The 26,752-nt window shown below is 38.5% G+C and overlaps 3 protein-coding genes across 4 annotated transcripts in view; all 3 read left to right on the top strand.

The window, feature by feature from the left end:
* Positions 1-8,359, top strand: part of LOC122079827 — a 13,097-nt gene extending 4,738 nt beyond the window's left edge. For both annotated transcript variants that reach the window (XM_042646575.1, XM_042646573.1), the window contains 8 exons: positions 1,488-1,544; positions 2,187-2,346; positions 3,076-3,295; positions 3,972-4,085; positions 5,634-5,759; positions 5,916-5,967; positions 7,390-7,557; positions 7,686-8,359. In XM_042646575.1, coding sequence (XP_042502509.1) covers positions 1,488-1,544; positions 2,187-2,346; positions 3,076-3,295; positions 3,972-4,085; positions 5,634-5,759; positions 5,916-5,967; positions 7,390-7,542 — 882 coding nt within the window. In that variant the 3' untranslated portion in view covers positions 7,543-7,557; positions 7,686-8,359. The remainder of the gene's footprint in view (positions 1-1,487; positions 1,545-2,186; positions 2,347-3,075; positions 3,296-3,971; positions 4,086-5,633; positions 5,760-5,915; positions 5,968-7,389; positions 7,558-7,685) is intronic.
* Positions 8,360-12,910: 4,551 nt separating this feature from the next.
* Positions 12,911-15,507, top strand: LOC122078525 (E3 ubiquitin-protein ligase SINA-like 10). Its single transcript, XM_042644538.1, has 2 exons — positions 12,911-13,249; positions 14,646-15,507. Exons 1-2 carry the CDS (start codon positions 12,986-12,988, stop codon positions 15,303-15,305), a joined length of 924 nt encoding a protein of 307 aa, XP_042500472.1. The 5' UTR covers positions 12,911-12,985; the 3' UTR covers positions 15,306-15,507.
* A 1,331-nt stretch (positions 15,508-16,838) lies between these two features.
* On the top strand, positions 16,839-25,620 carry LOC122078177 (methionyl-tRNA formyltransferase). The gene is made up of 11 exons (XM_042644060.1): positions 16,839-17,091; positions 17,161-17,223; positions 17,736-17,870; positions 18,637-18,739; positions 20,442-20,512; positions 20,621-20,725; positions 22,038-22,071; positions 23,388-23,488; positions 24,625-24,684; positions 24,741-24,944; positions 25,129-25,620. The coding sequence occupies exons 1-11, from the start codon at positions 16,984-16,986 to the stop codon at positions 25,219-25,221; spliced, it is 1,077 nt and encodes a 358-aa protein (XP_042499994.1). The 5' UTR covers positions 16,839-16,983; the 3' UTR covers positions 25,222-25,620.
* Positions 25,621-26,752: the final 1,132 nt, after the last annotated feature.

Genomic DNA, 26,752 nt, shown 5'->3' with positions numbered 1-26,752 from the left:
GGGGGGGGGGTGGGGGACAGGGGGGAGAGAATGTATAGTTACAATGGTGTAATTAGCATGTAGCTCTACTAAAATAGAACTGTACTATACATGTAACTGATGGTTAAATTTTTCTTGCTGCAAATCAAGAATGGATAATATCCAGCCATTGAGAACCCTTTGTGAATCCTCGGAAGTGTCTAAATTCCTTTGAGGCTTTGGCACATCTCTCTCTCTCTCTCTCTCTCTCTCTCTCTCTATCCATGGATAGCAATGTCTTTCCCTTTCTGTTGATGTGTACATTGACGCTGCCCTTCCCTAGTAACTCGAGCTTTTAGGTTAAACGGTAGCAAACATGGTATCAGAGCAATGAGGGAGGTCAAGTGTTCGAATCCTGGAAAATGCATTGGAAGAGTTTTCTCGACATTTATTCTCCCTTGATTCCGTACAAAGGAAATGCCGCCAAACTCCAAGTGTAAGGACCATGGGATCTTGGCCTGTACGTGCGGGGGAGTGTTGATGTATACATTGATGCTGCACTTCCCTACTAGTTTGAGCTTTTAGGTAAAATGGTAGTGAAAATAGTATTAGAGCAAGGAAGTCAAGCGTTTGATGCCTGAGAAATGCATTGGAAGAGTTATTCTGACATTTCTTCTCCCTCGGTGCTGTGTGAGCTCCACGTGCAGGACCATGGGATCTTGGCCTGCACGTGTGGGGAAGTGTTGATCTATACATTAATGCTGCCCTTCCCTAACAGTTCAAGCTTTCAGGTGAAATGTAGCGAACACTTTCTTCCCGAATGCCCCGAGGAAGACTACCTGGGATCACTCTCCATGAAACAAATGCTTTGGATTAAGATTCAGCTTGGCCAGCTGCTAAAGATCTTTTTTATTTTATTTTATTTTATTCAGGGAGAGAAGAAAGCATTTGATACATAAACATGCCCTTGAAGTACCCATGTCAATGCAGTAATTCATCATTCACTGATAGAGCATCTACTAGTGTATTTGAACCCCCTGACTGAATTACTTCTCTAGAATGGCTTTAAGAAGGAAAGAACTTGCTAGTGGTGGGGTTCTTTTAGAATAATGTCAAATCGCCTTCTTCTCTAACCAATTAAGTTGAACCAGCTGTGTCTTACGAAGCTTGTTGTACCATATTATTATTATTATTATTATTATTATTATTTCGAAACCAAGGGATTTCATTTGGTGCTAACCTATGTCCTCTGCTTATTCCTGTAATATTCCCTCTTAAGGTTTCCTTATTGATTGCATCATTTATTTCCCCATCTCAAACAGTTCTATTATTTTATGGCAAAAGGTTTTGTGCATGGCCATCCATGATGCATGGCTATACAACCATTGGATGGGGGACGAGGATCTACAGTGCACCCTCCTCACCGCCTTCCAACGGCTGTGTGCGTGATTGTGCACCATGCACGACTGTGCATAAAACCACTCCCCTTGTTTTATTGTTAACAATTATCTTCAAATTTTGAATTTCAGAAGTGGGAGACTCTGTCAGTAGAAACTGTAGCAGTTGCCAGATTGCCTCCTGGATGGGTTAGTCTGAATTTTTATTGCAAATCCTTCTTTTCATCATGGTACTGCTAATGAATGTGCGATGTGTTTGCTTTTACTTCATCAATGTCATTTCATGTAAATATTCTCTCTTGCTGGCATTAGCTAATAATTTTTAATTAGGTTAATAAGCATGTCATACATGACATCTCAATCTTGGTTTCAGACTTGAAATTTGGATGAATTCACTGGCCCCATTATAATAAAAAATTGGCATTTATACCGAATGTGTGTTCAAGTTTCTGTGGGAAAAAGTTCTAAAATTTGTGGCAAACTACTATAGTACTATAAGAGTGGTCAAAGAACATGTGGAAAATGGAAATGGATAACGAGTTGAAAACTATGGTTTCATAAATTTTGGGAATTTATCCTTTTTCTTTGATCGCAAATTAGAAGGAAGGGAAATCAATAACTTCTTACTTTGGTTAAAAGAAATTAACATATTGTTGAAATTAGAGAAAGTTTGAGATAGAACTCATATTGCAACTCTTCAAGTGTAGATTGCTCATGAATTCCTTTTCCCCTATTCCTGACTAACAATCTAGGAAATCACAATTCTATGGTATTCTTCAGAAATTTGATTGCTTTTTCTTACTCAGCCATTTCTACTCCTTTTTTGTGTAGGTGGAGGCAAAAGACCCTGGAAGTGGTTCCGTGTATTATTATAATGGAAGTACAGGGAAAAGTCAATGGGAGATCCCAGTTGAGTCTGCTACTGTTCCACAAAGCCCAACGCCTTTACCACTGCCACAAGATTGGGAAGAGGCATTAGATGAGACAACAGGTATGTTATAGGCAGCAGTTATTTTTCCCAATTTCTTAGGGTGAATAATTTAAGAACAAGTCAGCAACAAGGAAGGAGTAGTAGTTGGACTTGCACCTCATATTTCTAGCAGTAATCCTATTGGAACCTTTGAAGTTTGAGATCATGATGAAGGTGATCAAAGTTAATTCTACCTATACCCTGTCACCTCTTCAGTGGTTGAGAAGTTGGATTTATAATCAGTCACTCTTTGAAGGTGTTGGGATAAACCAAGAACTTCGTTATATCTTCAATCTTCAACTGTTGTACAAGATTATTTCAAACACCAGGTTGGTACAATTAAGGATGGCTGTTTTCTGTTTCTGAAGTATATGTTCATCTGTGCTTGAGGATTCAAGGATTGGAGGTTTTCCTCTCTGTTAGTGTTGAATTATTGTAAAATGGAAAGTGGGCTTCCTCTTTCGGTAGCTGTCTTAGGCTTCTAAGTTTTTGCATTGGAGGGTCTCTCCATGTGTTAGAATTTGTGGAGTTCAGATCTTTATCAATTAGTCAATTCATGTTGGACTTACCACCCACCCACCTGCCCAACCTTGCTTCCCACCCAGAAATAAGGTGATATCCACCTTTCTGAAACATGCTGAACTTAAGTTGGCCTTACTCTTTTGACATTAAACAGAAAATCATAGTATTTCTAATTATTTTGTCTCTGTTTCATGTTTCTTTTTGAAAATATTGAATTGTTCCCTACAGGTCAAAAGTACTACTACAATACAAAGACACATGTTTCACAATGGGAGCGGCCAGATTCCTCAGAACAGGTTTCTTCACAACAGATGGATAAGATGCATTCAAGAAATGTGAGTAATTGTAATGAGGATGATCAGTCATCCATGACAAAGAAATGCGCAGGATGTGGTGGATGGGGACTTGGGCTTGTCCAGACATGGGGTTATTGCAACCATTGTACAAGGTACCTTTTTTTCTTTTAATTTTTGTATAGATGCAAGGTATTTGTGAGTTGATGGTTCTTATTTGTTACAACCAAAGATTTGATAGACAAATATTGCTGTTGTACATTTTTTTTTTTTTTGGGTGGGGGGAGGCTTTAAGTGTTACTGTTATAATGTACCTTACGCTTAAAAAATGAAATTACTTGTAGAGCTATACTTCTGAATTGAATGCAGATGCTATTCTGTTCTGACTCACCTGGACTGCATGCCTTCATATTTGTTGAAATTTACTTTTCATTCTTTTGGGTATGAGAGATGAAGGGATTTTTCTGCCACATGAGCTGATGATCTGGTCATTTTGACCTGGATAGGTGACATGTCAAACTTGGTTGCCCATCATGTTTTGCAAATAGAACTGAATTTTTCAGGGAAAAAAAAAACTCAAATAATCATATTGACATGTAAACAAGTCAAGTCAGTTTGGAAATTGATCTATGAGTAGATGATGATGTCAACATGTCCACGAAGTTTGAGCCCCAAAAGACATTTCCATGTGGTGGAAAATATATGTGTGAAGCCATCTTCATTTGTTTGTTGGAGAGATGAAAAATTTAATGACAATAGGTATTTACTACCATCCATTTTGAAAGCCTGAGTATCCTTTCTGTTTATGCATTTCTGTTGTTGTAACTGCAGGGTTCTGAATCTTCCATTCCAGCAGTACACGGCTCCCCATCTAATTTATCAACAGCGGATCAGCAACACTGCAAATACCAGAGAAAATTCACACAAAATGGAATCCAAGCATAGGTACCTAACCATTCTCTCAAATGCAATTCTTGTGATTGATTATGGTTTTTGTGACTGACCAACACACTTCAACTAATTTATTTTGGTTTCCAGTGACACCGGGGGGGGGGGGGGGGCTGATAAAGACCAAGTATGATTTTCTTTTTCTTGAGGGAGATATTAGAGGCTTAGGGTAGGGATCCGGTGACTACATGTGTTTGTATCTTTGTATATGTGCATATATTTCGATTAGGAGACTGAAATTTTATTGATTTTGATGACAATTAGAGGATTACTGTTGAAGACAAGGCACTTCAAAATCATAAAAAAGAGAAAAACCCCAGACACAGACAAAAGCAAAGATAGAAAAGGTAAAAGGGCCATGTCAACCACTAAAGTCACAGCAGCCACACAAAATGAAGGGCTCACCCTACCAAATCAGAGAGGGTGCCTACCCTGACCCATGAAATTGACATCAAAGAAATAAGCTTGAATGGACTTTGTTCCTTCCATCTGCAAGTGGAAATATAATGTTGTGTCTGCCAGGGGCCTGAAATTGATCTTTAGAAAAAACTAAGCTTTCAAAATGAACTCCAGTCCCTGTGCTTACTAAAACTCTTTGAAAATATCACAAGTTTGTTAGATTAGATGGAACATATACAAGTATGTGAACTGATATTTCTTTCTTTTTTTTTTTGTGTGTGTGTGTGGGGGGGGGGGGGTGTCCCTGCCCCCATGCTGGAGCTGAGTTATGCTTTCTGACTTTCCACCAAGTGACGGTGCCCTCAGTATTGGATCCTACCTCGTACATTTTTTTCTGATTTTATGTGGAGATAAATATCAAACCTTCTGATCACCCCCCCCCCTTCTCTCTCTCTTCTCACATTGCTTACCTGAGATTGGCTAGCTTCAACAAAATGAGCTTGATCAGGTCATAGCTGACTTTTTCCAATTGGGTGGGGCTTCTGCCTCTAGTACCCGACTTCTTATGACTGCACCGATTATGTAGTATAGCTAGGGTTTGTCCTTTCTCACTGGTAGAATTAGCAACCCTTGAGCTGAAAAGCTGAAAGTAAAACAGGATTTTATGGACTGAAATCAAAGGTAAAGTCAAAGGCTTGGGTTTTGCTCAAAAAGTGACTCCTGGGGAGGTCATCATGAATTTGCAAGCACTGTTTCAAGCAATCAACTGACCTCCCTCAAACTGTTACACAGAGGAAATATCTACTCACATCTGGACGTTGTATGATTGTATGTGTGATAGCATCTACTATATCAGGATATCAATGAACCCAATTATTGCACATCTATTGGAACCTCCCTTCTTAATATTAGTGGTGTCTCATTGAAGAGCAGTAACTTCTATGGTACTTTCCCACCAAATGGATAACTAAAACATCAAGAACTATAAAGCTTCATGGATATTCTGCTCCCCCCCCTTGATATTCTCTCCTCATCCATGAAGACAAAGTGAATGTAGAAGTAGAAATTCATCTTGATTTTCATAAATAATGTAAGCTTGATGTAATGCCATTTAGCGGAGTTGATTGATCTTGCATTGAATTCCAGGTCCACTTCGAAACTGCCAAGTGGAAAAGGCAACAAAAGAGACTTCAAGAAACGTACATTCGCTGATGATGAGGAATTGGATCCAATGGACCCAAGCTCTTATTCTGATGCTCCTCGTGGTGGCTGGTATGTGATGCATGTCCCATTCAAGCATGCAAAGTTGCAAACTGTCATGAATGGACCTTCATTTTCCCTTTTTTGGATAATTACAATATGCATCTGATATTGCACTTGTACCTCTGAGTTCCAGAGTAGTAAACTTAATTGCTATTGATTTTGCAGGGTTGTTGGTCTGAAAGGAGTACAACCACGAGCAGCAGATACCACTGCTACGGTATGTCATACATGTTTCTGTGGTAGAATAACTTTTTCTAATATACTGTTGTAGAGCAACTATATACTGTTCTTCGACGCACTGCCAAAACCAGCAACTATATACTGCTCTTCGACGCACTGCCAAAACCAGCTAACTAGCTTAGTAATTTCCTATTATTTATCCATGTTCGCTTAGGTGTTTTAAGCATACAGAATACATTTTTAAGCTAATCCAGTAGACTAATCGTATTCTTTTCTTTGACAAACATACAAAACCAGCTTAACGTATAGAAACCCAAGAAAAAACCCATAAATACTGGTAGAAAAAGGGCTTTGAAGCTGCTGGAATATCAAAACACCAGAGGGGGAAAACCATCTCTGAAAGTCTCTTTGATGCACTCATAGAACTAAAAAGAAAAGTAATTAAAAGAATCCCAATAATCTCTCTTTAGGAAGAGTAAATCTGGCATAGCAGAAAAACACTTCTTACTCCACAGAGAGAAATATCGAACTGAACTAGAAACACCGTCATACACTACCAGAAAATATAGCAACAATATAACTCCTTTATAGGAAGCTCAACCAATCAATTTGTCTCTCTGTGCTCCGCTGGTCCACAGTTGAATAACAATATAACTGCTTATTGGAGATTAGGCCTGATGATTTATCAGATTTTCTTGCAAAACAAGTAGTTGGGCCGATATTGTGTCAAGGAACATGAATTTCCAAACTCCCATGTAGTCTTTGTCGGTCACATTTGAAGGATGTAATTTTATTTTTCCTTGAATTGCGGTTCTTTGGCTGCCTTTTGCTTGACCTGCTTTCATCATCGATAAAATCTATTATTCATGGGGAAAAAAATTTTTGATGTACTGCAACTTGTGCATAAAATCAGATCATATTCCTTCCCAAATCTGATTAATTGACTCTTGTATCTTCTGTCACAATTAAAAAAAAATCTCAACTGCAAGAACTAATCCATTAATCTGGTAAGATCTAACACAAGTGTGATCTATCTCAATTATTCTCAGCCCCTTGTTCTTGAACCTTGATCTGATCATTCAACCCAGTGTTTCGTTTCTCTCCTACATCAAGAGTACTATTCATGCTGACACATGCACCCGCACCCACACCCACAAGGACGCACAAAGGCCGCTACGCAAGCAAGTTCTTTGGCTAGAGGCCCGACTCGGGAATAACCCAAAATCCTGTAATGCAGTCAAACCTGACTCTTCTTTGTCTGCCTGGCCAAAGTTGCACCTGCACACACACACACACACACACACACACACACACACATGCATACATGCAGAGACACATCCAGACATGCAAGAAGATGTGTGTGGTGATTTTGGGTCACAAATGCATAGCACTACTGTATTACTAGCGAACAAAGTGTAGTATGATGTGATTGAAGGTAATATTTTGGTGCAAATTCCAGGGTCCTCTCTTTCAGCAGCGTCCATACCCTTCACCTGGTGCTGTCCTCCGAAAAAATGCTGAAATTGCTGCACAGTCCAAGAAACCAAACTCTCATTTTGCACCCATATCGAAGAAGGGAGACGGAAGTGATGGACTTGGTGATGCAGACTGAGATGATCTGAATTGTGTGAGTCAATGATATGCATCATTCAAAACTGAACTTCAGTGCTATTGGATATTAACCCAAGTTGAGTGAGCATCAAATATAGTGAACTCATTGAGTTTGTATTTTCTCTTTGGTAATACTGAGTGCAGTACTGCAGTATTATGGCTCTGCTGCTCGACTGTACCATGTTAGGTGATCCATGATCAGTGCCATGTTCAATGATCTTTGATAGCATGAATTGAGCGGGAGTATAGCGAGAACAACAAATCATTTGCTAATGGATCAGTGATCTCTTTCAGATAACATTAAATGTGCATGTCAGGCCATGATAAAGAGTTGGGTGAAGTGAATCTCATTATGGACTGCTTTGTATCTTGGCTTTTGTATTAGCAAAGCAATGGGATGTCTTTTAAGTGTAATCACCTAAATGACTTGCATTTGTGTGGCGGATGATGCTGATTTCCTTGCAATGATGTGCGAGCTTGATTAAGTCTACAAGAAGTATCTGACTATGATATTGGTTGTGAGCATCAGTTCAAGCTGCCTATGGAAGCAAGTCAGTAGTTAGTTTCACATTTTAATACATCAAGAACCCTAAGAAGAGTACAGTAGCAGCTCTGAATTACTAACATGAAAGACCATTTGATGTATGAGCTCTAAACACATATGCGATAGAAGAGTCAGAAGAGTTTGTATAAGTGAATCCCCATTGACAACAATAATTATCTTGTAGGACCAATGGAGGAGCACTGGTTTCTTGTTTATATGTTTCAAATCATTGAGAGATTTTAATTAGTATAGTTCTTCTGTTGGGTTCTCTTAAGTGAATTTTTCCTCTTTTCATTGCAACTATACAATGGTTACAAAGCATATTCAGAACTCCTTGAGGTCCACTTTTTCCCAAGGCTAAAATCATGTCAAAGGAATTTTTTTGAAGTGTGTATGGATATTGAAGGCTATGGCTTGTAGTATGTGGACTCTGGATCATTTCTATCTGTCCAGGCTCCCATCTTGATACTGAAATTTTCTGCCATACATGTCGCACAATGCCTCCCTCTGGCAGTCTCGGTCAAGAGTTTTGGGTTCCAGCCACTAGATTTTTGCTCATTGCTAGCAAGGGTCATAGGCATCCATGTTGGATTTATATCATCGAGGCAGCCTCTTGATATCACACAAATTTTTTTGACTAATCCTTGGGGAGACTAGCATAGCAACCTATCGCCATGATCTCCACTTAAATCCCAAATGCACAGATGGAGAATTGAACCTGAGACTATGCACTTAATCCACACAATCCCCAGTTCACCCTAACCATCTGAGCAAACCTATGGGTGGGTACAGAATAAGTAAGAAACACACACACACAAACTCATACAATGCGTACGACAGGGTCCGATCCCACGATCTCCTCCCTTGAGTGCCGACTCCACAAGCCGAAGTTACCACCACTAGGCTATCCTAGTGTTCGTAGATATCAGACAAGTTACTTTTGTTATTCATCCTCAAGTTTGATCATTTGTTTTAATCTATCCTTGTACCATTAAGCAGATTGGAAGCAGAGTTGTTTTTTCACAACCAATTTCAATTTTCACAAACTATGCTGAGAAAAGCTTAGAATGGGGTAACAAAACTGAAAACCTTAAAGACATGATCGGCCGGTTATGCATTCTTGGAATAGATTCTGGATCTAGAATGTATTTTGAAATGAAAAAATAAAAAAGAGTCAAATTTCAGAATATATTACAAACCTAGAATCTATTCGTAGAATGCATACCAGACAGACTTGAAACAAACTAAAGCTATGGAAGTGGGTTACTTGATATGTATGTAGTGGTTGTAATTGATATATGTACACAAAAGTTTATTTCTTAATAACTGTCTAACGCAATTGGTAAGTGGTGGTGCACAAAAGGCCCGAAAAAAATCCTCTGCCTCGGATGCTCGCCGCACCCTCGGCAGACAATCATCGCCCCAAAAAACCCACATTTACCAAGAGGTATTGAGTTTGAACTTTAAAAATGAGAGGGCAATGAGGTAATTTCATGCACAAAGGGGTGGGGGGAGAGTTAGAGGGTGCTAGTGTACCCTCTCTTGGCAACTCAAAGAACACTCAATGGCCTAGGGATTGGACCAACCTAGAGGTGTAAAGGCATCCAACAGGGACAGGGTGGTCTTCTTGCCACCCCTTGTGCCTTTTTTCTTGTAGGGGCGTTAAGCACCCTACACCACCCCCACCCAACCTAATTCAGTGTCTACCTGTCGAGGCTCGCTCCAGGTAGGGATTTTCTTATCCCATTTTTTAATTTATTCTCTGCTCTTCTCCAACAACAACAACAACAACAATCATAACCTTATCCCAACTGAATGGGGTCGGCTACATGGATCCAATAAGTAAAAGTAAAGAAGCATAAATGAGCAGCTAAAGAGATTTGGGAATAAAAGAAGAAGTATAGCAGTATACAAAGACGCATCATGGGAACATCCCCTATTGGGGGTCAGCAACACGGGTCCTTGTCCTCCACATAACTTTATCCGAAGTCATTCTAGAGTCAAGCCCTACGATTTTCATATTGTTTCACACCATTTCATTAATAGTCATCTTTGGCTTTCCCCTACATTTTCTAGTTCCCTCCAAATGAATTTGATCACTTTTCCTTACTGGGGCCTCCATAAGTCTCCGTTGCACATGACCATACCACCTCAATCGGCTCTCACGGCGTTTGTCTTGGATTGGTGCAAACCCCAAGTCATTTCTAATACACTCATTCGTTACCCTTGTCTCTCTTGGTCTTACCGCATAGGCCTCGTAACATTCTCATCTCCGCTACACTCAATTTATTCAAAGTACTCTTCTTAACCGCCCAACATTCCGATCCATACGTTATAGCTAGTCGTATAACTGTCCTGTAAAATTTTCCCTTGAGTTTAATAGGTATTTTTTTGTTATATAACACTCCCGACGTACCTCGCCACTTCATCCACCTCACTTTAATCCTATGGGCCACATCATCGTCGATATCCCCCTTTTTGTCAATGATGGACCTCAGGTATTTAAAACAGTCCCTCCGCGGTAGTTCTTGTTCCCTAAGCTTCACCACTCCTTCCCCTCCTCTAGATTGATAGAAGGGGCACATCATATATTCGGTCTTTGTTCTGCTTAACTTAAAACTTCTTGATTCCAAGCTTGATCTCTATAGCTCAAATTTATTGTTAATCCCATCTACAGTTTTATCTATCAACACAATATCATCGGTAAATAGCAAACACCATGGAACCGAGTCTTGGATCCTCTGCTCTTCTCCATCTTACATAAATGCCCTCTACTTACTCCATTTTCCTTCCAAAGTTCACAGCAGAATATGAGGATAATTTTCCGATAATTTTGGTAACATAAATCTCCACGCCGAAAGAAGAAGGGAAAATTACAAGATTACCCAATTTTCTGTTTCTCTTTACACAATTACCCACCCTATGTTTTAGTAAACAAAAATAAATAATATAATGTTTAGTTGTTACAAAACTAACCAAAAGAGTGTCCTCCTTCAATAATGCATGTTTTTTGACCTTTTTACCCCTCCACCTCTTTTCCTATCACAATGTCCACCGTTGCAATCCTTCCACCCTATCCCCTCTTTATCTTTTTTATATTTCTTGAGATGGTCGGCGAATAGAATTGTGGCTTGTGGTGGCGGTTGTGGGGAGAGGGAGTGGCTAGAAGATCTTAATTAACAATAAATTTGAAGACATTGTTGAATCGGTCACACCACCTTCCTTTCTAGGGGTGTCAACCGATCGGGTCGGTCCGATTTCGGTCGGGCTTAATCGGGCTTGAAGACTTTCAAAGGTTACACCGTGTTCGCCCATTTAACTAATCGGGCTTAGTTATTGAGGGCATGTTACACTTTATATTCGGTCGATCGGCCTCGGGCTACAATCGGACTACCTTAATCGGGCTTTAGTCGGGCCTTAACCGGGCTATGGATATGTTTAATGTTAAACGGGCTTTAACCGGTTTTTAAACGGGTCCTCTTTAAAATGTGCTCTTATATTTCGGCCCACTCAGACAAGCCCAAAAAAATGAAAATAAATCAATAAATGATACCAAATATAACTATTATTTAAAATGTGAACATGTCTTTACCTTTTAGTTTTTATTCTTTAATTTGGGAGGTAAAATAGGTATTCTACAATCATTAAAGGGTCGGGCCAAGTCGGTGCACAATAGGCCGGTCTCGGTCGGGCGTTATTCAGTCGGTCTTGGTCGGGCGCCCGACGGTCCAAGTAGCAAAACTGAGACCGACCATTTATAAACGGGGGGGCTCAAGTCCGACACGTTTAATAAACGGTCCGAGCTAGGCCGGTCTATAAATGGTCGGTCCCGATCAGTTTAGTCGGGTCGGGCCACGAATTGACACCCCTACTTTCTCTACTAGGCTGCAACCCACCGGCTACACCACCCGCCCTACCTCACCTTCCCTTGTTCCCTTGACCACCCCCTCTGATCCGTTCAGCATAACTCAGATAAGCTTTGGGGTTTCAAGAAATTGTCCAAGTTGAAGCCTAAGGAGAAAGAGAGAAAAACAAAATACAAAGAAAATTAGGGTCTTGCTTAACAAAAGATTCTAAATCAGAAGAACAAAATCAAACATCAAGGATAGAACTCTCTCTCTCTCTCTCTCTCTCTCTCTCATCCGTCCTGCCCTTTCCCTCACCCAACCCCAAATTTCAAATAATGGGTGCCATTTGGCAAGTGGCACAACTCTTCGATTTATGAATAGGAAAACAGGGGCTTCGTTGGCTTGTTATTTCCTCAAAAATTTTCACAGTATAAAGTTAATAGCACTATTTTCTTTGATTCGAATCAACAAATGGAAAGTTTGACCCATTCGGTTGAGTATCTGTTCTCTGTCCACTACCTCGAGTCTAAAGACGATTCTCTATCTTTGCCATCTTCCATTGAATGTTCTTTATCTGATGATGAGACTCCATGGGAAATCCCCAATTAAAACTTGGTATTGAAAATGTTGGAAAGAAGAAGAAGCAGGGTGTAGGGAGAGGTGGTTGGCAAGAAGAAGAAGAAGAAGGGAGGCAGGGGTGGGTTGGGGTGCAGCAGGGGGCGGGGGCATGTGAACTATGAACCGAGGGCCATGGCGGTGTGATGGTAGGAAGAGAGGAGGAGGAGCAGGTTATGTCGGAAGAATGGTGAAAGGGGTGTCTGGGTGAGGGTAAAACTGTCAAAAAAGCCCTTAATTGAGGGAAGAACACTCTTTTGGGTAATTTTGTAAACCCAAATCCAAAACAGTGTATTTTTATTGACTAAAATAATGAATGGGTAATTTTGTAAAGGAACCCAAAATGGATAATCATATAATTTTATCAGAGAAAAAGTAGAATGATAACAGGAGGGTGGGCACAGAGATCTAACTGAAATCTAAATTATCTATAAAAGATGGCAAGATTCTCGCTGGGTAGAGATGATGACGACAGCGGCGAAGGGTCGAGCAGCCCCAATGGGAAAAGGCAGAGAAGAGATGAACAACACAAAGAAGACGACGATGAAGAAGAAGAAGAAGAAGAAGGAAAAAGGAGAAGGGTGATTCATGGAAAAGGATCCGAGAGTGATGAAGAGGATGGCATCTCCATGACCCTTACGGACCCTGATGTGTTGGACTGTATCATCTGCATGGAACCCTTGATCCCTCCAGTCTTTCAGGTTTCCTCCTCTTTCCTTCTTCGCAAAACATATTGATGTGGATCAAAAGAAAAAGGAAAATTAGCCCACAAAAGGAAGGGTAGTAGGAGTATTGCTCTTGAATTACTCAAATTTATATGCAATTTTTTTTCTTGTTAAACTGTAGAGAATTAGAATCATAATCGAGAAATATGGGTTCTGCAGACTAATTTCTCGACTATTAAGGATCACTCTGATATCGTTGGAGGAGAAATTGAGTTGCTTCTTGTTTGCGATAATTTTCTTAGGGAATTCACAGCACAGGACCTGACCTCCTTTTATTTCAACAGTTTGGAGTTTGGCGGCTTCCCCATTATTAGAGCATGATTTGGTTGCAGGTAGAATTTGGGATTGTTCAGTCGGACCATTGGCTCCATGTTCCATCCAAACCCAACACGTCACTACTCCTCAAACTTCATGCTTCCTCAACAATATATAGTTAGGTTGGAAACTTGGGATTAACCCACTTAATATTAGATTGTTTTAAAATCCACAAAGAAAGGTCAACATTTTCAGGGCATCTATTGCCCCTTGGCCGCTTTGCTTCTGTTGATATCAATCTCTAATTAACTTTTGAGCTGATTATATTTTTACATTTTAAGATGGATACGTCCTTGCGACTTGATAATTTGGAATTGGAGTTCCATTTGGAGGAGGACTGACTTCATCTACCCTTGGAGAATCTGTTTCATCTTTTCCAGAATCTTATAAAATCAGGGCCCTGATTACGAAATAGTGGAGGACCTGGATCTATTGTCCTTCCATGCTAAAACTTAATAGCTCTTTATGACCTTGGATGCTTGTTATAGGTCTGTCATAGAACTAATCTACCTACTGCTAAAAGTGCCACAACATTTCTGTAGGATTCTCTGGTATCTCATGAACTTCTGGGCTGAAGCTGTTCTTTTTATGGTGCATCGACATCTTTGCATATCAGCTGCTCTTTTCCTGTTCCAGATTTGGTTGGAAAAGCTGATGATAGACATACTGAGCCAGTATGCTGTACCTAAGAAATTTTCGCTTGTCATTCTGTGGATCAAGTTAGGAAAAATATATTTTCTGAATCTTTTAATCTGCAATAATGATCTTGATCTGACAGTCTTGAAGTATATTGCAACTCTACAAATGGAAAGTATTATCCTAAAACATAGAGTAGCTCAGACTTTAATGAGACAATAGATGGCAAAAACCTTGATTGCAATCTTCAATTTGGAAATTAGTATACTTTGTTTGATTATTAATGATATATTGTGCTGTTTGATTCTTGGATAACTTCTTGTTTCCGTCCAGATATTGTATTCATATAATTGCAAACTATGCATTAGAATAGGAAATCTAATTCCACTTCGTATACTAAATATTTGGTGATTGAACTCAGTGTGACAACGGACACATTGCATGTTCCACATGCTGCACCAAGATTGGAAACAAATGTCCCTCTTGCTCTTGGCCAATTGGGTACAGCCGTTGCCTGGCCATTGAGAAAGTCGTTGAATCAATTAAAATATCCTGCCAAAATGCACAATATGGCTGCAAAGAAAGATTTGGCTATGCTCAAAAAGTAAACCATGAGGAGACATGCATCTACGCACCATGTTTATGCCCGCTTTCAGACTGCACCTTCGTTGGGTCATGTGAACAACTGTCACGGCACTTCACTTGCAAACATTGGGCTTCTGCTAGACGTTTCCATTACAACTGCCCTAACCCTGTTTTTTTAGACAAAAGTGAGCATTTCCTTGTTTTCCAAGGGGAGGAGGATGGTCTTCTCTTTCTCCTCAATAACCGCATTGAAAGTATTGGGAATGCAATCTCAGTAACCTGCATTGGAACAAGCTCCTCAAAAGGAGGGTTCTTTTACGATCTTATTTCAAGAAGAGGAAGCACCTCTCTTAAGTTACAGTCTTACACAAAGTTTACTAAAGGGCAGACTGAAGGTTCTCCCATGGATTTTCTTCTCATCCCTAATAATTTTAATGGTTCTTATAGTCAGCTCAAGTTGGATATTTGTATTTGGAGTTCTAGAGAATTTGAATGAGCCACAGCCTGCTATACTCACATTCGAGAAGATGATGTATGTTGATGTAAAGTGCTATCATCCATGTTTAATTTATGCTAGCTTCTGTATTACCCTGTAAAATATTGTATAGAACAGCTTTATTGCCTCTGTGGTCAATGATGTGGTCCTATATTAAATTTAAATTGTTGAATAGAACTGCAAACCATACTTAAGTTTCTAACTGCTTGTCATTCTTTGCTGCTCTGAACTAGGGATGCGCAACCGCACCCCTACCCCAAGCCTACCTTTTCTTGTGTTGCAAACAGGCTGTGTATCTAACATGGGACGAAGATAAATATGATTGGAAGTATTATTAGACCATGGATTCAGATTTGGTGTTGAAGGATGAGAACCCTAAAGATTATTTTACTACTTGCCATAGTGAGAACAATTGGATCAACTTAACTGGGGTGCACCAAAGAGTTACAAGACCAAAAGTTGGCTTGAATTTCAGTTGCAGACTTCACTTTTACAACTTCCATTAACCAATCCCCTGTGACTTGTCCCTGCTTACCATTCTGAGCTTAAACATCTTAGCAATCAGAACCACTTTGGTTATTACTCACTAATAGAAGCAAAGAAGATATAGAGAGGAAGCTGCATACGCAAAGCAAGATGGTGCCTAAATTTTGTAGATATCAAAGTTCATATGTTTCAAGTTTGAGTCTAAACAAAGTTCGCTGCAAAATAAAGCTCTGAAAATCTAAAGACTACAAGAGGGTGCATTGACATGGATGGATTGCAAGAAAATAGAAAAATGCATACCAATAAATGATGGTTTTTCATTGCTTTAAATTCCGAAATTTGACATATGATTGTTAATCAAATTATACACCTATTTATCTGACAGTCGTAATTGCCACATCATCCCACTACAAAGCAAAAATTGATGGACTACTTGACAACAAAGTCTTGCCGGCTTAACTTGGTAATCCCCTCCAAAGGATGGTAGGATATGCACCTCCCATTTAGGGAAAATGAAGTGCTTTCATGTGGATTTCAATATGCCCTTTTCACATAATATTTAATAGGGTTCACGCGGATACTCTCTCCTTATATGGATGATATCATTCTCTTGATTTTCATTGGTGTATCGTGCAAATTCACGTTGAAATGAACAAACAAGAATATTTTGAAGCACAATACATTATGAAGTCCACATATCAGTGCCACTTATTTGTGATCATCAGACTCATTAGTTGATTGGTTGTGTTTCTTGCGTTTGGTCAGAATCTGGCCGATCCCAATCAATTCCTGACTGATTCTGGCAAAATCGGATCGGAATCTGCCAGGACAGATCAGGATCCCAATTCTGCTCTTTAAAACCCTGATTGCACGCACGCCTTTGGATTCAGATTTTGAATCATTATTCCATCTTTGGGGTTAAAGAGAATATCGCCAGTAAACGGGCAGAGAAAAGCATCTTATGTGTAAGTTAAAAAAAAAAAAAAAAGTATAAGCTAATTTTGGGTATTTTTGTTGAGTTTTGGTGGGTAATTTTGTAAAGAAAACCATATGTGAGTAATCACATAATTTTCCCTTGTAATTTTACCATGGAGACACTCTTTTCAGCTCGTGCATTGGTGTCTTCTTCCTGCGTATACGAGACCTGAGCAGATAATTGAACGCCTGAGGAAGGCGAAGCTGCCACAGAAAGATGCATTCTGCGTTGATGCTTCGACGGTTTTGTTGTTTTAATGGAGCTTCTTCTTCTCTCAACCCCACACACAAGAAGAAGCAGCTTGTCTTCATGGGTTCTCCTCCGGTACCCTCTCTTTCCCTTTGTCTATCTCCTTCAATCTCACCTTAATTGGTCTTAACGGCTACATTGCAGGTCTCTGCATCAGTTCTCGACGCCCTTCTCAGTGCATCTACAGCTCCTGACTCCATGTTTCAGGTATTGGGTTTCATCTCCATTGGTGTTAGCCCTTTGCATTTACTTTAGCACCTGCAATAGCAATTTGGGTATCTGACCGATAAGATCTCCTCCATATTTCTTAATCAATATCACGGGTACATGGCTTTCAGATGGTTATTCGGAATTTTAATTTGCGGGTCCGTATAAATTTTTAAATTCATGGAATATTACCTGAGCTGTTTTTGGCATTCCAGAGCAGATATTTGTTTCGTTGGGTATATAAGTTTCTCAGTCACCATCATAATGGAAGCTTTGATTTGGAATGAAAAAAACGTCTATCTGTATCTTTTTCCCTCAGAATTCTTATAGTTTTGAGCCCCCTGATGTTTTGAATTTCGATGGTTTTCCATCTATATATTATTATGCTTTTAAGCCCACTGAGCTGAAAAAATTACTCTGTAAATACTTCTAAATGCTCTTAAAATGATTCGATTAACTGATGAATTTAGAGTGGAACAGTTATAATTGAATTCCTAGTTGATTCAATTTAGGTTGCAGCAATTGTTACACAGCCACCTTCTGGAAGAGAGAGAGGGAGAAAGGTGCTGCCTTCACCTGTGGCACAACGAGCTATTGATAGAGGCTTCCCACATGACCTCATTTTGACACCAGAACGAGCTGGAGAGGTAATGGTAGTTTTTATTGCTATGGAATATTTTTGGTTGAGATGGACATATTCATCTATAAAAATGTATTCATTTTGAGTGTTGAATCTGTTGGTGTTGTTGGGATAAGGCTGAGTTATTGTTGTTGGAATCTGCTGGTGTGTGAGACTTTATTAGTTAATGAAGTATCTTCCTCCATCAAATGTTCTTGAGTAATCTTAGGCTATAATGCCTAGGTTGTCCACTGTGCAGATAATTTCCATTTATTCATCTACAACGTATATTTGTTCTACCTGCTTTCTTAATCTCCGCATCTTTCAATAAGGCTCTTTCCTTGAGTGAGATGTTTTTCCCTCCCTGTTTACAGATACTCTGTATATATTCCCTCACCTCCTTGGCACTTAGGGTAAAAGACTAAAAGTTATCATGGCCTTTAACTTTAGCCCCATCAACCACTTCTCTAAGATTCTCTTCTTTGCATTTTTATAACCTTCCGTATTTTTCTTATTCAGAGTCTTTTCTGAACCGTATAAGCATGATTACGAACATTCCCCCCCCCCCCCTCCACTGACCTCTATATTGTGTGACAGCCTCTCCATTGACTAGACTATGAAGATGTTAAACAACTATGTAATGAACCAACTCTAGTTTTTGTTTGAACGACATCCACCACCAAGCTTCTTTTAGATTAATACTCTGTTCTGTTTATTTATTTCTGTGCTACTAGCTATTTAGTATTTTGTGCATATGTTGTGCTCATGATTTGTTGCTTGTAAATATCATGCAGGAAACATTCTTGTCCAATTTGAGAGCTTTGCAGCCACACCTTTGTGTTACAGCAGCATATGGGAATATTTTACCTAGCAAGTTTCTGAAGATTCCATTGTTGGGTGAGTTGAAATATTGAGCTTCTTGTGATACTTTCTACACTTTTTTGAACTGCAATACTCTTTTAAGGCAAAACTTGCTTATTTTGTATTTATCTTCTGCTGACTATTTGAATGGGTCCTGGAATTGGTATTTAAATGCCCTAACCCTAGTTTCTGTATGACGATCGGATGAGCCAGATCGGCCAGAATCAGATCAGCCTTGGCCAATCTGGTCCCGATTCTTTAAACGCTGCTTGAAATGGATTCAGGCATTCTTTTGAGTTTGATGGTATCTGGGTTAGCCAAGTTTTGGTTAGTGAAGGCTTGAACAGTATATCCATTCAATAACTAGTTCAACCATGCCAGGTTTTCTTTGTACTTATCTTTACTTTTATTATTTATGGACCTCACTCCAAGAAGTCTAGTGGTTGAATTGTAGCTTTCACTTTGTGCCTTGGAACCTGACTTTCTGCTAATCTGCATACATTCAAGATTAGCTAAGGTATTATCAGCCCAAACCACTATAGTGACGTGAGCGCCAACACGAGAAAAAAAGAAATGCAAACAATCATGCACAAACACAAGGAATTTATTGTGGTTCAACACGAATGCCTACATGCACCCTAGAGAAGCAAGTTCTATTAACCATAAAATACTATACTAACCTCACTGTCTGGTCTAAATCTCTTAAGGGTTTCCCCAAATAAAAATAAAATATGCACCCTAGAAACCTTGACTCTCATGCAGTTGCAATTTTACCCTTATACATGTAATGGGCTTAGAACAGAGGTACAACATATACAAGCCTGATAATAATTACTTTGGACCCTACAGAATATAAGACACAACCCCAACAACCCCAAATGACATGGTCTACCTATGAGCTTCATGGCCAATGGCCCAATACAATCTTTTGAAAGGGTTTAACTCAACCAACAGAAGACTAGCAAACAAAAGCTGCCAGCTGATAGGGCTCAAGCTACAATCATTAGTGACAAGTTGATAAGGGTGATGGGATATGAAATCATATTTGACCAGTCAGATGATAGAATCAATCTTATAAAAAATATGCACCCGTGTCCATTTCTTCTGATTTTTAAATACTTTTAAACCCTTTTAAAAGCCTTCCTAATGTACTTTATTGAGGGGAGGCTGATCTGTACTTGATATGAGTTCATCAGCAATATTTTTCATATTTCATCTTTATAGGTAAACTAGTGCATTAAAAGGATCAAGATACTTCAGATAGTTAGTGCAGTATTCTGCTAACCAAATAATAAATACTAGATAATCTGTGGCTTCTAGGGCTAATGGCATGAATGGAAAAGGTTGATGGGTTCTCAAACCATACAGTCACTCCAGCCATTGGAATGAGTTCTATCATTGCAACAGTTCATGTTCTTGGGATTGGTTTTGATCCTCATCAATTAATAATCTTTTTTTTTTTTTTTTTTGATTTATCACCTTTTAATCTTTGAATTGTTCTTATGATTGGTTAATTTATTATCTTTAGGGATCATTGTTAGTCTGATCCTAATATTAATATGCTTGTAGTTTAATTGGATCCTATATCTTTTTATTTTTTGATATCCTTTATTGGAAAGCAACTAATCTGGGAAATGTGCTCACAAATTTTATATAATCTCTCTTTTTCATTTACTTGGTTAGTTTTCTCCTAAGGAAACTTTCTTGCTGTCTGTTGGTTCAAACTTTGTTGTCTCAGGTGCGGTCAATATACACCCAAGTCTACTGCCTCTCTACCGTGGGGCTGCTCCTGTTCAAAGAACATTGCAGGTTCTTTATCCTTATAAGATTTCTAACCAAAATGTGTTTATTCCAAATGCTTACTTATGGAATCATTCTCTTAATAATTTATACCATTGCATCTACTTTCTGGGTTAGGATGGTGTAAAAGAAACAGGAGTATCACTTGCATTCACAGTTCGTGCCCTGGATGCAGGACCAGTCATTGCCTCAGAAAAAGTAGAAGTTGATGATCATATAAAGGTATTGAATGTAATCCATGTTTTGAATTAATGTCAGCACAACATCATCCTGAGGTCTGATAACTAAGACATGCTAGTAATTTTCCCTGAACTCTATGTAAGAGTTGACTTGACCACTAAAATGCACTGCTCATACTTTCTGTTTCCTTTATGCATGCCTGGCCTTTGGGGTGGGAGGCTTTAATTAGAATTTGAGGAGCTAAGTTCAGAGGCATCAACCTTCTGCTCCTCCTTTTTGACAGTTGAAGTCTTCTTAACTTCTTATAGCTTTCTAAAAAGATATGTTTTTTATTGGGAAAAAAAGTGCAATCTGAGAGAAGTGGCTAAGCTATCTTAAGAATTAGACTAAATGAGAGTCAGTCAGGGTCCTTGAGGGATTGTTTTGCCTTTTGTTTTTGATTTCCTTAAATTTTAATTTATTCTCTAACTTCTTAAATACCAACCAAAAACTGGCTCTTTTACAAAGCAGAATCTAGACCATTAAGTCTTCATGAAATATCTCAAAATGAACATGTAATTACTTTACCTCACGAAGTATTTTGGTGATCAGACTTAGGGACTTAATGCTAAGTGTATTCAGATGATCATGGAGTAAATAACTATATGGCTCACAAACAAAAAGTTCTTTTATCCTAACTTTCATTAACCATATGGTTTCCCAATTTACCTATTTGTCTCCTGGGTTAAAGAGGGGAGGGTAAGAACCCCTTACCCTTACACACCCCATTTTTCGTAATGGGTAAGAAATCCTTCCCTTTAATCTCCATACTAGGGTAAGGTAATGCAGGTAAAAGCATACCCGGTGCTATCATATCCTTCTTGTCGGTAAATGAACAATTTCTAACCTCTCACTATTGATGCAGTATACAGATCTTAAGCCACCGTGCAAGTACATGTGCATGTGTGTGCATGTGTATGTTAAGTTTGCTACCGGTGTCCTCATGCATGTGTGTGTGCATGTGTATGTTTTCTACAGCTTGAAACAATAGATCTGAAGACCTGAAAAGATACACAGAAGGAAACCATCTAGCTATGGTTCAATTGACCAGATTGTGTCATATAAAAAAGAAATGAATAAATTTGGTATTAGTCTTTTTTTTTTTTTTTACTTCATTTATGTGAAGCAATTAGCTTCATCATCTGAATGCATAATCTTTTTGTATTTTCTTCCTATTTCAGCTTCAGTCTCGGTGTTGCAAATCTATCTTAGTTATTGCTGCATTTGGTTTAAGAGTTAAAGATTTTTCTGATGTAAAAACACTGGCTCCTAAGTAATTTTTTATATTCAATGTTGTTGGATGCTGGACATGCAGGCACCAGAGTTACTTGAATTGCTTTTTAATGAAGGTGCGTATTTTAGTTATTTTATTTGTTGGTATAGAAGTGGCCTATATATCCCTTATATTCTTCTTTCCACATCTTGCTTTATGTTATAATACTGTAAATTTTCCATTGTCCTGGAGGAGTTGCAAAATATATCAAATATCATAAAATGTGCTTGTTTTAATTTTACTTCTTTTTTCGTCACCTGCTTAACCATGTCCGTAGTTCAATTAAGTGTTACTGATTAGCATGTCAAGCATTATTTTCCATTGTCCCTATTTGTTCGAAAATTATGGAAGAAAATTCGTTTCGTTTTGGACTTAATGGTACAGGTTTAGCATCTGTATGTATGTACGTGTATTGATATATTTGAATATGTCAGATCTATCTTTAACCAAATTACCTATCCATTTTCTTGGTGGAATAACAATTTATCAGTAAGAGGACAAAGAGACATAGAATAGTTGGTTTGATGCTTATTCCTATGCTTTTGTATTATTCTATATTTTCAAGTTCAATATATATATATTTTTTTTCATTTTTTATGTTATTTTATTTTATCTTCAAAGTTAAAAATTTTTATCTTGGGGAAAACTACCGCTCCAAAGAACTCCCACTCCGATGGGATACAGACAGAACTACTATTTTTTCGTCTCCAGCCCAGCCTACAACCTTCGAACTTACTGCCTGTAGTGGGAGACAACTAATGAACCAGTAAGTCATTTGATTCTAATGATATCAAAAAGTTTACACTAACGTAATAAAAGCAAGTGGTTCTGTAGTGAATTATGTCTGTGATAAATACAAGAAAATGACATAACTGGACCGTAACCTGGTAGTTTCGAAACAGGAGTCGGTATATCTAGAGGTTGATGACTGCACCTAATCTTGTATATAGGTTATTTTCTGTGTGCCGCATTCTTCAATTTCCTTAATCATAGGTTACCATAATCTTCCAAATCTATCCATTTGAAATTTCTTATGCTCCAATTTTCTGATGCAGTTGATTTCTGGAGGCCCATAAGCTTTGTCCATACCAACGGGATGTTTGTTGTCAGTTTTTGAAAGATCTAATTTGTTGAAACTAATCACTGTTACTGGTTTTTCTTAGTCAGCTAAACTTCTTTGGCTTGTTATCTTGACAGATGTAAGACGTTCATTAAAATAGTGAAGTTCCTTTAGTTGTATCCATGAGGCTAATGTTCATCATTAATTCTTTCTATTTGCTCTACTTTCCTGTTAAACAGATCGGATTGCCCCCTTTGACTTCATTGCTTCGCTATTATTTGTTTGTTTTTAATGTCATTTCTGATGAGTGATGTTTATCTTGAATTATTTAGGATCTAAACTTTTGATACATGAACTACCCTCGATATTTGATGGATCTGCAAGGGTGAAGGCCCAACCCCAAGATGACTCTAAGGCTACTTTCGCTCCTAAGGTATCCCATGCCTCTTTCTTCTTATTGGAGTTGCAAGGGGGGGAGGGTGTTTAAATCTGTGCTAGCATTATCTATGCATTTTGATTTTGCATTTCCTTTATAATTTCTTTACAAGTTCACACTAGAATTGCTTGCATACATGGTTGGGTTGGGGGAGCCTGGAGCCGTGTGGTGTCAATCATATATGCTCAAAATTCTCCACTTTTAGTTTACATGATTAGAGCACATGATCGTAAAATCTTACACTACATTCTTTCATGACATATCTGTCTCACACATAGAGTTACTTTGTCATCTCAACTATATTAAAAAAATTGATAAAGTATCTTTTCGAATTTCTCAATTGCACTTTCTAAAGGAAAAATATTGTTGTTCCATGGAAGCAACATCCATCATCCATAGGTCCATATCATTCAATGGTCCTTGAAGACTATCAAGCACGAATCTTGAGGATTTTACAATGATACTGACCTGAGAACATTTTCATCAGAAGGATCTGACATTTTCCCTTTTTAAAACTTTTTTGGATGTCATTTGAATGATAAAATTTACGTAGAAATGAATCCTGTTTATCAGTTTAGGCATTTGGGCCCTGTGTGAAGATTGAAAGAAACTCACTTGTTAATATTCTCATCACTCATTTGTTGGAGTTTGAATGTTGTATGATTGATTTTTGTTTTTGTTTTTTAATCATATTTGGAGGTGGCTTAAAGAATGTCACCCAAGAAATGTCCATTAAATGCAAACTGGCTCAAGTTCAGAGGATCCAAGCCCCCTAATAGCCCTAAATGAATGGAACCCAGAAGGGAATAGCAGCCTCTCTGTTTGTCCAATCCCTTTAGTTATGTTAGAACCCTTTCACTAGTTTTTAGTTTGCACTTTGCATGAAGACAATTTGATACCTCTATATGGCAGGTATATAATGGAAGGCAATGTTGGGCTGCAAAACTGATCTTGTATTTAGGATAAACTAGATCAGTTGGTAAGAGGATGAAGCCAAATATTTGACAGACTTGTTTGTGCACCATATGCATGCTCAAACTTAATGGGGTTGGCTGGCTGATCTTAACTGACAACCCTACTCTTTTCTTGTGGTAGATATAAAATTGACTTAAAAGCAAGGTTTTCTTTTGCAGCTTACACCTGAGGAGTCATGGCTGTGCTTCAATGAAGATGCCGTAGTTCTACACAACAAGGTAAATTCTCTTCTTGTCTTGATTTCCCACATAATCACTGAAAACCACCTCTATAGGTTCGGGCATTTGCAGGTTGGCCTGGTACTCGAGCCAAAGTTTGTGTGCTTGACAGCAGTGATGATCTGCATAGTATCCTAGAGCTTAAAATTATCACCACAAGAGTTTGCAGCCAAAGCTATATTCAGGGTGGTGATGAAGATAACGTTAATTTCGTCGGAGGTGCATTGGTGTTTCCAAGTGGTGGGAAATCTGCTCTCGAGGTATGAGCTGACATTTTCTACCGTTACCTGTGTTAGTTAAAGGCTGGACAGCCAAAATCCAGCATCTGATGTCTTGAATGTCCCATATGTCCCTTCAGGACGCTGGTTTGTTACCCTGTGAGTGCTTCCTAGTAGAACACTTTTATGGCTTTTGCTAATTTTGGCACTGTGGCAACCAAATCAGGTGTTGGAACTTCAGCTTCCAGGGAAGAAAGTTGTGAGTGCTACTGCATTTTGGAATGGCTTGCGTGGCAGAAAACTGAAGAAATTGCAATAGAAGGGGTCCTATTTTGATGGCATTACTGGATGCAGGTTGAGCAATTTTTATTGTGTTCTATTCTTCTCATTTTTGTTTCGGCAGAGGTTCCTACAACACCCCTACACAGGTGTCTCCCAAGAGGTAGCTAAATGGGGGCCATTTATAAGATCTTGTCAATTCGAACATTGGATAGATTGGTTCTCCTCAAATCGTCCTCACTTCAAATTTTGTGGCCCACCTCAACTGTATGGTTAACTATGTTTTGAATTTTTTTCCTTTGTATTTTTAGTCATCAGCCTAGGGTCAGCAGATTTGGCCATTCCAATGGTTGGATAGATGGTTGTCACGTGGATGTGGCCTCTTGTTGTATCGCATAGCTCAAACTCAATAAAATCACTCAACCATAGACTTTTCTCCTATTATTATCAGTTAATATGTAAATCAATTTGACTTGATTTTTTTTTTTTCATAGGTAATGTATTAGAGAAAAAGAAAGAGGAAAAATAAAAATACATAATATGGAAGCCTAACAAACCCCTTTATGGTAGGCCCTAAATGAGAATAGAAGGCCTCAGACCAAGTTCCTGTGCTCATATGCTAAAGTTTAGATCAATCCAAGTTTGTCAAGCGGCAAAACAAGAAATTGAAAATTTTAGGGCTACCAAAAGGGTGTGCAAAACTATAATGGAATTGTATGGATATCCAACAATTAGATTTGCCACATCAATGTTAAGATTATTTCCTAAATATTTGTGTTTGGAAAAAAAATTTGCGTAATGATTTCACTAACAACATTTGATAGTGTTAAAAGAATCCGGTTGACCCGGTTCAGATTATGGACATTATGTGGAAAATTCATACTGGGCAGTCTCCAACCCATTTAGGGTTCGAAACCCTAGTTGGCCAAATATATAAATAGAAGACTTGGCTATCAACAGGAGAACTCAGCCTCTCTCTCATCTTTTCTCTTTGATTCTTGTTTGAGTGTCTTCAAGGATCTCCATCTTATTTCTTAGATTTGGAGGATGAAAATTGTAATAAATTCACTTTTCACCAAGCTTATCGCCTCTATGTTTCGTGCATGAAACATTGACAAGGTAAGCCTAAACTCGAGTTGTTTCCGTTCTACATAGAATTTATTTATTTCTTTATGTTTTTAGATTGTGTAGATCAAAATAAAGAATTATATATTTTCTTTATTAACTGTAAGAATCAAGGCATCTACAGCTGCCCTAATGCTCCTCACTTGTTAATTATTATCATATTTACCAGAATCTCAAGTCTATATGTTGGATGGGTGTTTGAGAATACTATAGGATATTTCAGACCTCCAACATTTAGGGGGAGTAGTGATAATTTAGATTCGTAGGTGAATCTTTTATCATAGATGAAGGAAAACTTTCCACTTGTGTGTTTTCTTGTTCTGTTTTCAACGCTTAACAACAATGAACAGCTTATGGAAAGAGTGACTCAACTAAAAGAATTTCCTTGGCTCGCTAGATCATTCATTATTTTACTTATTAGTTTCATGCACAACTGTCACAACGTT

This window comes from Macadamia integrifolia, chromosome 5 (assembly GCF_013358625.1).
Source record: "Macadamia integrifolia cultivar HAES 741 chromosome 5, SCU_Mint_v3, whole genome shotgun sequence".
Classification (NCBI taxonomy): Eukaryota; Viridiplantae; Streptophyta; class Magnoliopsida; order Proteales; family Proteaceae; genus Macadamia; species Macadamia integrifolia.
Note: the sequence above shows the minus strand (reverse complement) of the source record. Positions and strands in the feature narration are given on the sequence as shown.